Source organism: Erythrolamprus reginae, chromosome 6, assembly GCF_031021105.1.
Source record: "Erythrolamprus reginae isolate rEryReg1 chromosome 6, rEryReg1.hap1, whole genome shotgun sequence".
In the NCBI taxonomy this organism is placed as follows: domain Eukaryota; kingdom Metazoa; phylum Chordata; class Lepidosauria; order Squamata; family Dipsadidae; genus Erythrolamprus; species Erythrolamprus reginae.
In genome coordinates, this window is record NC_091955.1 from 59875072 (window position 1) to 59888521 (window position 13450).

At 33.8% G+C, this 13450-nt stretch overlaps 1 protein-coding gene across 3 annotated transcripts in view; it reads right to left on the bottom strand.

Moving 5' to 3' along the window:
- The window catches only part of ANKS1B (ankyrin repeat and sterile alpha motif domain containing 1B), a 325146-nt gene that overhangs the window by 298389 nt on the left and 13307 nt on the right, over window positions 1-13450 (bottom strand). For all 3 annotated transcript variants that reach the window (XR_011559489.1, XM_070755905.1, XM_070755906.1), the window contains exons 2-3: window positions 12933-13013; window positions 1372-1528 (exon numbers count right to left, since the gene is read on the bottom strand). Coding sequence is in view for 2 of the 3 variants with exons in the window: in XM_070755905.1 (XP_070612006.1) it covers window positions 1372-1528; window positions 12933-13013 (238 nt within the window). In the remaining variant the exon portion in view is untranslated. The remainder of the gene's footprint in view (window positions 1-1371; window positions 1529-12932; window positions 13014-13450) is intronic.

A 13450-nucleotide genomic window follows, 5' to 3' on the forward strand; every position in this document is an offset into this window, starting at 1 on the left:
AAAATAAAAGTTTGTTTTAAACAGGTGACACATCCTACACTCTTTTCAACTAGAAATCTGACAAACAAGCCAAATACTCAAATTTTCCAATTGCAAAATTCATTTAAATTAAAAATACTTGAAATATTTTCTAGATTCATCAGATTTACACTTTATTTATTTTTTCTAGCTTTTCCTAAATATATTTTAGGAAAAAAGAAGAAGGATGATTAGAACGGTTTCCTTGTCTCTTAATGGTCTTACATATTGATATCCACAGATGCCAAAAAACCTAAGTCTTTTCTCTCCACCAGTTTAAAGTAGTAACAGCTTATCCTTTGCCATCCAATTTTGCCTATAATATTTTCTAGACACAACTCTTTAGAAAACAATACTTAATGGTAATGGCATACATTTCTAGAACACGTTGTCTGTAAGAATTTCTGCTATTTTAATATCACTCTAAGGGACTACATGGAAGTGGTAGCACGTTTCTGGGGTTACCTCTGCTGCAATCTAATAGACCATTCTATCAGACTTTACATAATAATCAAGACTTTGGGGGCAATAATAGATAATATGATGATGAATTACATTGCTGATCATATTTTAATTGATTGTAGATCTTTTTTATATCTGTCTTTATATTGATTCTTAATTTATTTTATTGGATTTCCTATTGCTAGTTGACCAGAGTCACTTAGATTAAATAAACAGCCATTCAAATAAATTCCAATCAAATTAATATAGATTTTAATAGTATATAGTACACCATATCTCGTTGCTACCAACCAGAGTGTTTAACATCCGATATTGTTGTGCATAAAATGGTTGGGGGCAATTAACATTTTGCAGAGCTTACAAATCTTTAAAGATAGTAGTAAAGTTGTTACAAATTCCCAGTTTTTAAAATTCTTGATAAAATTATTTACAGAAATATGCCACTGTTAATTTAAATAAACTTGCTCTTAATATTACTTCAGTCTTTTTTGATCTTAAGATTTAAAACTGTTAGTATAACAATATAATTTTGCTATTCATGTACAGCATAGAATTACATTGCTTCTCTGTAGCACAACCAACCCATAAAAATCAGTAGCACTTGTTCCAAATATTATTTTTATTATCTCAATGATAAAATAAGATCTGCTAAAAAAGAACACTGAATTAAACACGATATCATAGTAATTATTAAAAAACCTATTTTGATGTCTGATGCTTGCAAAATTTTTCTATACTGTATAAAACCTCTCATCCGTATAACCCTTACGCAGATAAATAATGCTTTGCCGTGAAGAAACTTCATATGAATCCAGTCATATTTCTGTAAGAACAAAAGGATACTTACTTGTGTTTGCTGAAGATATAAACAAATGAATTTAATAATATCACCTGTTCATTCACTCTGGAATGTGATGGCCCATGATGGATAAGAATCTTCACAATCTCTACATCTCCTTTCCAAGCAGCCAAGTGTATAGGAAAATACCCTTTATTATCTGCCACATTAGTGGATGCTTCATATTGAAGTAATTTGATAACTACATCCCTGAAAAATATTTTAAAAATGCACTAAGGATTGACAGATTCCTTTACAAAACTCTGAATTTATAGCACATACTGACAAAATATATCAAAACAACCACAACATTATTCTTACAATACTGTCATCAATGCTAGGAAGCAGGAAACAGGTGTATTTAAGAAATTTAGAAATGATTATAGCAATCATAATCATACTCTTTAAAACCATTACTGAATAAGAGATTAGGAATTATATATTCATAAAAGGATTACTCTCTTGAGACATGCTTTAATTTGGAAGTTGGAAGTTAATGGCTAGAGCTCATATTGCAAAACAAATATAAGTCACAGGAATTACATAAATGTTTCATATTAGAGGTTCACAGTTAAAGATTTTGAAACTCCTATATTCCTTCAATCATATAATAGTAAAAAAACCTATCTCTCCAGCTACGAAGAATTGCTTAAGACTGGAATTTTGTTTCATGAACCACTGAATTTCAAGTAGTTGTTTATAACTATGCACCATAACCCAATGTCTACAAACTTTCAAGGCCCACAAACTGGCAGGGATGGCAGCAGTATGGGAGGATGGGAAAGGGATGGTTTCGGGTACGCACCTGCTGCATTTGCGGACTGGTTTCCAACAGGCCATGGACCAGTACTGGACTGCAGACCGCGGACTGGGGACCCCTGCCATAAGTAATTGCTGGGAATTCTGGATATCACATATAGAAGGCATGCATGGCAGCCCTATGTTATTACTGGCCACTGGATCTTCTTGGACAAGAAGGATTACAGAAAAAGTTCCTGCTCCTGTTGAACCTGTCCCGAGCAACATAATTTTTAATCAGATTTGGTGTGCTCCTATATAGTTGGATTGTTCAGTAATAGTAATAAATTCTGGCCTGTTCTTCACTCCTCACCACTTATCTGGCCCTGAAAATTACTTTTATCTCTTGTCTACTCTTTTGTGGTACAATTGTTAATTCTTGATGTTTATCTCATGTTGACAAGCTTCATATGATTCAACCCTGATATTCCAACTCTACTCCTCATTGCATATACTGTACCTTCTTTTTTTCCAAGATACTAATTCCCTAATCAGATTCTGTTTTTGTTTTTACACGGTTTTTATTAATTTTTTTCAACATTTAAAATCACATAATCACTTTTACAGCTGTCCGTTATTGGTGTTGAAACTTGTTACAATTTTCCTAATTCTCAGCTACTATTTTTATACATTTTGTAATTTTATCTATAAACACAAACTTAAAAATAACTATAACATAAGTATAAATATACATATATCTATAGAAATACATAGACACATAAATATATACATATACAATTTTAAATATATATATATATATATATATATATTTATATTTATAAAATATATAAAATTTCTATCCTACATTTTGTATCACTTGTTCCATAACCTATAATAATCAGTATCCTCTCTGTCATGTAATTCCATGTATATATTGAATATATTGCCTCAATCATGCTAATAAATTTAATTCCCTGTCCATTTCTGCACATTCTAACGCCTTTTTTTATTATCATTGCACTTGAGGGGACAGTTTCTAATTTCCAGTTTTGTGGGGAAATGATCCTGGCTGCTGTTATTATGCGGAGTATGATCAGGCGGAGTTTGCCGCTGCTGCTGCTACCTGTGTGCTGCGTGCGCAGATCAGGGTATCCTGCAGGTGCACAAACACGTCCCAGCAAGATTTTGCTTCTGTGTATGCACAGGAAGCAAAATCTCGCAACGGGATGTGTGCACATGCAAAACTTCGGCATTGTTATTGCTTTTGCACATGCACAGAAGCAAAGATTCACTGAAATGTCAGGAATGCCATGTCCCCTTGCGAGAAGTGCACGAAGCTCTATTTTTACTACCAGTCCAGCGTCCTCAAATGTACCATTAAGAACTTGATACTGAGCATGATGTATTGAATTTTTTAAACTTATATTTCCTTGTAATTCCATGTAAGAACAACTCTGGTGTCATCTCTAATGTTCTGTGATTTCCTCCAACCATATTTTATTTTCCCCCCAATAATTCTTTGTCTTTGAGCACATCCACCACATTTTACAGCCCTCTCTAAGCAGTTTACAGAATCAGCATATTGCCCCCAACAATCTGGGTCCTTATTTTACCCACCTTGGAAGGATGGAAGGCTGAGTCAACCTTGAAACAGTGGTGAGATTTGAACTACTGAAGAAGTCTGCAGTGCTGCACTCTAACCATTGTGCCACCCCAGCTCTTTATTTATCAGATTGTTTATCTGGATGCACTTCACAGTACTCTAATATATTCATGATCATTCTTGCAGACACCCTTAAAACAGTGGTCCCCAAACTTTTTACATAGGGGGCCAGTTCACTGTCCCTCGGACTCTTGGAGGGCCGGACTATAAAAAAAACCTATGAACAAATCCCTATGCACACTATACATACCTTATTTTAAAGTAAAAAACAAAATGGGAACGTACTATTTAGAGGGGGGGAAGAAGTCTGAAATTCATATATGTTTATGTTTTGTTTTTAATTTTCTTTTGTTAACACCTGATTGGCTATACAAGGTTTTCTTGGCTTATAAAAAAATGTATAAAGAAAGAAGGAAGCACTTTGGCATAATGGTTAATAAGTTAATAATATAATTGGTGTTGTACTTTTTTGAGGAGGGAATTTAATTAAAAGAAAATGAATGTAACTGGATGACAAAATTAGAAAAAAAACTTTTGCAACTTTTTTGACGATTGATATTAGTTACTAACAAAATACCGCATTTTATTCATGGAAAATTAGATGTGCTCCTGTCACTCACCCGTGGGCCGGATAATTGGCCTCAGTGGGCCACATTCGGCCCGCGGGCCGTAGTTTGGGGACCGCTGCCTTAAAACCATATTTTTAAGCTGTCTTTTAGAGAGAAATCCATTTTGATCAGGATGGATAATTTGTTTGTTTTTTTTAACCTTTCTGCAATGATCATCACGAATATTTTGTAGTCCACACCTAACAGTTTCTGATTTGTTGATTGTCCATCTTCTCTTTTGGTATCAGTGTCATATAGACTTCTGTCCATGAATTTGGCACATTCTGGAGCTTCATTGTACAATTATAACATGTTTTCCTTCTATGATTCCTGAAATTTTTTATATACCTCTGCTGGTATTCCATCTGGTCCCAGTATCTTAGTGATTGTTTGCTTCTTAATAGCCTCTTTTAACTCTGTTAGTGTTATTTTACCATTTAACATTGACCTAATTTCCTCCGGCATGATTGGCAAGTTTCTTTTTTCAAAATATTTTTAAATATTCTCTTCTTTTATTTCCTCTCAGCTATATAATACTTTAAAAAATTGAATATTTTTTTCTTCTAGAAGATAATGGAGGTCCACATTTTTATCTTGCAGTTGCATTATTATTGTTATTATTATTATTATTATTATTATTATTATTATTATTATTATTATTATTATTATTATTATTTGCTCTTTTCTTCTTCAATTTGTGAGCCAACCATCTCCCTGGTTTGTTTGAAAATTCAAAACAAAATTGTTTTGTTGCTTTAAGATTTAGAATAATTTCTTCCTTTGGTAACAAATTAATCTTATGTTTAATTAGGTCCCTTTCTTGTTTAATTTTATTATTTTGTGGTTCTTTCTGTTCTTTGAGTTTTGCGTGCAAGTTCTCTTGTTGTTTCCTCTTTTCCTTATTTCTTCTTGCCACATAGGCAATTGTGAATCCTCACACATAGGCTTTTGTAGTATTTCCTATGTTCTGCACTGATGTTTGTTCATTTCTATTTTCTCTTTTAAAAATCTAATTCCTTTTCCATCATTTGTGTATACACTTTTTCTTTTAGAATTCTCTGGTTAAATGTCCATGTCACTTTTTCCTCCTCTGTCCCCTCCATTTTATTTTTACCAGGTTATGGTCAGCCCATGTGCTTGGCAATATCTCCAGTTCCTCTATGTTGTTTATCAATTCAAGGTTCATCCAGGCCATGTCTATTCTTGACCAGGACTTGTGGGGATAAGAGAACTATACAGTATAAGATTCTCTATGAAGTTCTATTTTGAAAATATTTTATATGACCAGTAGCGGATAAAAAGATTATATGTACTGAAAGAGAGTACCTTGCAAATAAGATATGATAAATAAAACATTCAAATTTATTTCTGAAAGTCAGTGTAAAGTCAATATTCATCCATTGATCCATCTATGTTAGATAACTACATACAGAACCATTTGTGCAAAGACCCCAAAAGATATTTTATTGTAGATCACTTATATTACAAGAACTATCTGTCTTGACCATAGGTATTACCTCTCCTGAATCAATTCCAAACTGAAATGTCTCTTTATCCTCTTAGAGGAGCCCCCCTACTTTAGCCAGTGATTCCTCTAAAGTCCATTAATTCAAGTTATATGTTACTCGATTTCTAAAGGCTAACAGCTTACTGATAATAACAAAAATAAAAACATAAAAATAATTATATGCCTCCCTGATATGCTAATGTTTGGCAGAAGAATCTTCAAGCATCCCCAAATGTTTCCCTGATCAGCCATGAACAGTCAGCAGTTAAAAAACATAACACAAAGGATATGATCTAAATACAAATAACAATGATAATTTGCGTCAGAATTGCCATCACTAAGTGATGTAGTCTTAAAGCATGGCGTCACATGACTGTACTATTTTGCAACAACAATTCCAGCAGTCAACGTTGCTGGTAAGTAAATCACAGAAGGCCATTAGTATGGATGTCACATATTCATTATGTGACCTCTTGTCAGCTACCTCACATTTGCTTATTGGAAGCCAACAAAGAAGGTTGCAAATGTTGGCCAGCTGGCTGCAAGGAGCTGAAATGCATGGAACTCTGAGGACTAGTCATAAATATCATTTGTTCAGTGCCACTGCAAATTTGAACCACTGCTGGATGAGTACTCATTAACCAATGACAACCTCTACCTGAGAATAGTTTCAGACATATAAGACAACTTTAAGAAGGCTCAAGCAAGGGATCCTTGTAGATGACATTCTCCCAAATGAGGGGAATGTCACAATCCTCTTTTACTAGATCTTACTGAGTAGATAGATTCAAGCTTTGTTCTTTTCTTTCAGATCTTTCATTACCCAACTAGGTAACTAGAACTAATTCTTCTATTGATAAAACAAAATTTCCCCCAAAAAGAAAATTCAGTGTTCCAGGTAGGTCACTAGTCTGGTACAAAGTAAATGTTTTTTACTATGTATTATACAAAGTATTAAAGATCTCTTGAGTTATTATAGATCTCAAGAGGATCCTAGAAGCAAAAAAGAATACCTTTTTTGAAATGCTTTTAGTGAACCTTTATGGATAGAAAAACCTGTAGACTTTAGCATGACACAGAAATACAAATCATAAATCTAGTGCAAATTCCTAGTTAGAATGTTGTATCTTTTGAAGTAAAGGATTTTGTTTGCTTTTTACTTGGATTTTTCTTTTTATGGGGTTCAAGGTTTGAATCAGAAGCTGCAAAGAAATGATAAACATGTTTTCTTCCAATCTTGATCCAATTATTTCTCCGACATTTTATTTATAATTCTAAAAGAGCATTAGCTTTTCTGTTTTCAGCAAAGCAATGGTCTGTGGTAAACTGTGAGTATGACAAGAACATTTCTTCATCATAGGAATGGCTATTGAAAAGATTTGCGTCTGCAGGCTGCATTATTGTGAATGGCAAAAATTCTGACAAGGAAGTTACTTTTACAATCATTCAAGAATTTACAATAATTTACAATAATTCTGTAAGAGATGAGCAGGCTCAGCCTGAGGGAGGGGTCAAACACATCATCATTCCTGAGTCCCTTTATGCCCCAAGAGTCCAGCCCACCTTGAATTTTACCCCAATTTGCTTTAACTGTTACTAGTTCAGATTCTTGTAAACAGCATAAGCAATAAACCTTTATATTCATTTGAACTGCTTGGATTTCTGATTTTCTCATGCTTTACAAATTCAATAAAATATTATATGGGTATAGCTTGAAGGTCAACGCTCATGAATGTGGTCTCTGCAAGCAATGTGGTAGACTAAGAGCATGGCAAGACACGAAAGACGCCCAGGTCAACCACTAGGAGAAAAAGATTCAAACTTTTAAAAATGTCCTTATTACTAATTTTTTTACTTGTTTCTTGTAGGTACTATTTTTGTTGTAACCCGCCCTGAGTCCCACTGGGATTGTGTGGCATAGAAGTCAAATTAATTAAATTAAGTTCAGCACCCAAGCTAGGTACCATCGGTGCTAGTAAGGAGTGGGATTTGCTTTCAATTTATTGTTAGCTTTTTGGCAGTTCCTTAGTTGGGGTATTGTTTACTTCTTAACTGTTGCTCTGATGTTAATCTATATTCGTATCTATATTAATATCTTCTGATTGCAAGTTGGGTTGAGTGGTCAGGCACTTTTTGGTGAAGTTTTGATGAAGTCACAACATATGGACAGACTTAAGCATAGTTTCAGTTGAGAAACTGTAGCCACCCTAGACCAAGCCAAGTCCAAAAATGCTACAAAATTCCTAGAAGCTTGGCACTCTGACAAATTGGCCATCAATAGACATGCAGACATAAACAACATCTACAAACTGTGCAAAAGAGAGAATTAACAAGCCAAAAAAGGAACAAAAAGACCAAAACACCTTGCCACCAGCAATCAACATCCCAGATGGGCATAGATGGACCACTACATCTTTTCCTGCTGTCAGTTTTCTAATTTTTATGTTTCTAAACACTATGACCATCAATAACTCTATCATAGAGCATTCTCATGGGAGGAGGAACAAGAGGATAAGGATTGCTGAGCAATAAATAGATAGTCCAGAACAGATTCAAAGGCTGAAAAGGAAGCCAGAAAAGACATAAACAGAGCAATCCACAAGGAACAGGAAAGTTGACTAAAAATAATGCTTTGCTAAGAAACTTGATTGAAATTAGTTTTTTACATTCATGTGATATTGGTATAGAACAAGCACAACTGACAAGATGCAGGTTTCCCCAGAAAATAGAAAAACTAGTAATTTTTAATTTACTCTGATGGACTATCATGAAATAGAAATTTTAAAAAACTACAGGAAATACCGTATATTTGTTAAAGCATATATATTAAATGAAATAAAGTAAATGAAAGTAAATACTTTTTAGCATTACTTATATAAATAATACTATATATATATCTAAATTGCTTGCCGGACTCACCCTGTTGAATGTTTATGTAAATATTCATGCTCATGTCCCTTATGTCCAGGATATTAACCACTAAACTTCTTTAGGATAGTTAAGTAGCTAGAATTCAAAAGGTCCAGGTCTAATACCTGATTGAATTAACTGTACTATATTGTTAATAGAATAATAATAGAATTCTTCATTGGCCAAGTGTGATTGGACACAAACAAGGAATTTGTCTTTGGTGTATATGCTCTCAGTGTATGCTTATTCCTGAAGAAGGCATAAAATACCAGATTCCAGAACAAAATGTGCTGGCAGAAAAAATTGAAGTGAACTTTACAGTATATCCATTATTTATGCAGAAGCTGTTCCACATGATATTGTGATACGTATAAACATCATAAAAAGACATTCTCCAAAGGAGATAAGAAAGATCATAGCAGATAGACAATGGCAGCATCTAGATACAGCTTTAATATGTAAGGAAGGAGGTGGGAGAACTTAATGAGAAGCATTTTCTTTTCCATTCTATTCTTGTGACAGTTACTACTAGATTAGGAATTTACACCTACTCACATTTTAAACACATTTAACCTACTTCTCTATGCTGGTCTTGATGGCTACCAGCCAACAAGCTAGCAGGCTGGATCCTAGCCACAATTGAGCAATAAAGGAACTCATGCAAAACAATATTTTGAAAGCAAAAATCCCTCTTTACCAGTATCTTAGAACAACAACTTTAAATGTAGCCAACAGATTTAGTATAGGTTAGGACAAGGAACTGAATAATCAAGCAACAAATCTGAGGGGAAAGAGACAGGAAACAGGATGGAATGGAATCTAGACTTCCAAGCACAACACAGCAAGATAAACTCAATAAATCTGAAACTTAGAAAGTTGTTCCTTGCATTTTCTCCCAGGGACTGAGGCCAATAAATCAGCAATGCCAAGCCTTCACCCAAATGTAGAGATAAGATACAATCTCATTAGAGTTGGTTCTTATGTTGGTCTGATCTTTGACAAGCCTCTGGCCTATGAAACTCAATCTCTGCACTGGATCTTTATCACACACTTCTACTTAAGATTGAGTAGCTGAACTACAGAATCTAGAAGCAAGTGGTAGGGGTAGGCAAGGATTCCTTGGGGTTTGCTGGATTTGTCTGAGCCAGAATGGAATCCAACACTGCTGGAATCACCCAATCCAGGATTATTGTCTTCCACTTCCTCATCTGAAGATATGCACCCTTAAGTATAAAACCTATTTGGGACACCAGATTCTCTCAGAACAATTATATTCTCTCTCATGTTCCTTTTCTTGCAAGGAGCTTAGACTCTCTTGGTATACTTTAGCTCAAATCTGTGATCAGTCTGCCGTAACCAACTCTTAAGGTTAAGCACCTGTTCTGTTGTGCACTGTTAACAGTATCTGTTAGCAGTAGAGAACTAAATCTAGATTATAAACTTAATTAATTATAGTTATGATTAACCAGGTTTACCATATAAGATTAAAAATATTCTCAGAAGTAAACTTTAGGAAAGACCTAATCTGAGAAGGTGCTGTTTTATCTCACCATTTTTCAAGGATTCGTTTTGGAATGAATTCAATTATCATATTTTACTTTAAGCTCATTTGTTTGTTCATTTTCTCCAAATTGCAAAATTTGCTATTAGCAATTTAGCATGGCAAAATATTAAATCACAGATCTATTTATGAAACACCAGTGAGAGTTCCTGGGTAAACTCCTTTGGAGAAAAGTACAAAGATTGATCAAAGTGATCTATGCTAACAGACTGGATAAAGGTGAAGCCACCTTATGTCTATGGCTGAATGTCAGCACAACCATGAGAACGTTTACCAGCCTTACCTACATCTTGAATAGGACTCATAGTACTCTCAAGGGCAGTATCTCTTCAATTCTTAATGCCTGCAGAACTTCAGCCCAGCTCTGAGAATGAGAATGAGAAAAGCAGCTCTGAGAAGGAGAGCAACAAAAGCGAAGTTGCATTTGTCCCTCTGTGTTGTCCCTGCCCCACCCCTCAAATTCAGAATCTAGTAATATGAATAATATGAGCAGAAAGATTCTAGGGAAATATAAGAAATCTGGATATAATCTCTAATCTAAAAACCCCCAATTAGAATGAACTATCAAATGGAATGAGCAAGTCTAGAAAATAGAAATGGAGAGCAATTGCTGAGCAATCAATTATTATTTTTATTTCTCCTTCATAGGCTGACCATCATTTAAATGTGAAAGTTCAAGGACTGGAGAAATCCGATCAAGCACTGCAATTAATGAAGAGAACTGAAAGGAAACCCATGGAATTGGACTAATGACAAAATAATTTCAGTTTAAATGCTGCTATAAGAAGAATTAAATTTGTCAGGGCTGAAAACGTTGGCATTAGGAAAATGTCCATTCTAGTACACATGTTTATAAGCGAGTTGTTTCCTTTTGTTTTGTTGCACCTCATTATTAAACACTACAGAAGAATAATGAAATAGCCTATAGATTACAAGACAGACAAATGAACTGATTTCTCTGCACTGTTGTTAGTCAACCTAACAACTTATGTTGCATTACTAATACTGAAGATTGTACCAGAAGGATGATCTAAGTTGAAATTCATAATGGAGCTGAAAGCAAAGCCTGTGATAGAATAGTTAAATGTATAAGGCTGGACACCTGAAAGGTCTCCTCAGTTCCAAAATCTTATGCAACTGATCCTGCTTTTCCAAGCCTACAATATAGCCAGGCAAGAAAGTCATCACTTTTGAGTAGATGGTGACCTGAAGACACAATGTCATACTTGTTTAGCCACACTATCACTCGCTGAACTGGTTTCCTTACCAAGATTGCTGTCAAGTAAAATGATATATTTATGGCAAGAATATCAAGTTTAATTCTGCTAATGTTCATAGAATGTTCCCGGAGTTGGAAAACTTCCAAAGTAGAACACTTTGGCCTATAAACCAGAAGCAAGTAAGGAGGAAAAAAGCATTAAGAAAAGAGGAAACAACTGGAAAATAAGGAAGAACAACAAACAATAATAATGATTGGAAATATGATGGAAGTTTGGGAAATATTACAAGTTTGGGACATCTGCACATTCTTCCTTTATCAAAAGAAAATAAAATCCAGCAATTTCAACACATGACTAGCAAAAAGACTGAGTCATCCCTATTGTAATGAATTTAGACATGAATGGAATTCTATCATAAATGTATAAGATCACAAATATTTCTGTAAGATAATTCCTATTTTTATTTCAATTAATTGGGTTAATAAAGACACTGAAAAGTTACCTTTCTTGATTCTGAGCAATTGCTCAGGATTTGAAAATAGTAGTGAAATTCTAAGACAACTGACCACCTCAACACATGAACAAGACAATGTTCCCAATTATGCTGCTAGTGCATAAACAAAATATTGAGGATAATAGAAACTTTTACAGTTTTAGTATATTTGCAAATCCAGAAAGACCAGAAAAACTTATAGACATGGGAAGGGCACTGATCACCTAACAAACACTAGCTGCTGAAACTTAATATTCACTCAACCAAAATATCCCACAGTCATCACAAAATAGTAGTGTTAAAATATATTTTTAAAAATCAGTCCAGGATAACAAATGGTATCAAGAGCTATAGGGAAGCCCCCCAAAATTCCAGAAATCATACAATATCATATCTTTCCACCATCATATTAGCACAATCCATCCACTAGAAAAATGGCCCTCGCAAATCATTTTTTACGAATGGCAGCTGTGTTGTCTAACTATTATCCACTGCAGAAGGTTATATAAAAATGCCAATGTAAGACTGAAGATTATTAAGATCAAATTTTATATAAATAAGACTTTTTACTGCTATTTAAAATAAATTAGAAATCTATTTTGTCTTAGAGAGGCTCTATCCTGTCAAATCTAATCAATTATAAAAAATGTAAGTTTAAAGTCTAAAAACTTACTGATTCAACAATCTAGTCCATATCTGTACGTTATTCGTGTGTTGTTCATTAAAAAGTCACTATATAGAACTTTACTAATCATTGGATTGGGTCCTGCTACAGTAGGCTTCTTCAACTGCAAAACTGGAATAGTATTCTGCTAAAATCAACATAAACACAAACATATGATTTTATGCAGCCTAGCATCAATACAAACATGCAATACAAACTAATTCCATCTTAATGGTAATATAGCACTTACCTGTGACCATTCAAAGCTGCATGGTGTAAAGCAGTGTATCCTGAACTATCTGTGCAATTTATATTTGGTCCTCGCCAGATGCTGAAAATAAAAAACAAATTCCATTAGAACAGTATGAAATTACTAACATTTAATAAAGGATTAAATATTACTTTAAAACAAATCAATTATATTTTATTGTTATAAAGGTAAAAGAGTTATGTTTTAATTTTAACAGTTAAAAATGAAAAACATATAAAATGATATACTGTATTTTATATATGAAAATAAGGAACAAATTCCACTGTAAGAATATAAAGGTACAAACATTTTTAAATAATCAAAGATTAATATGGAACAAATAATAAACATCAGATTTGTTATAAAGAGTAATATTTTAATTTTAACTCTGGAAAATGTGCTTTGGCTAGTTTATACATAGAAACTTTCATATTGATGGCAGTCCCAGGTGAAAAAATTGCCCTTCTCAGAAAAGCTGATTAATTTTCAAATCCCTACCTGAAATTCTTACTTTGTAT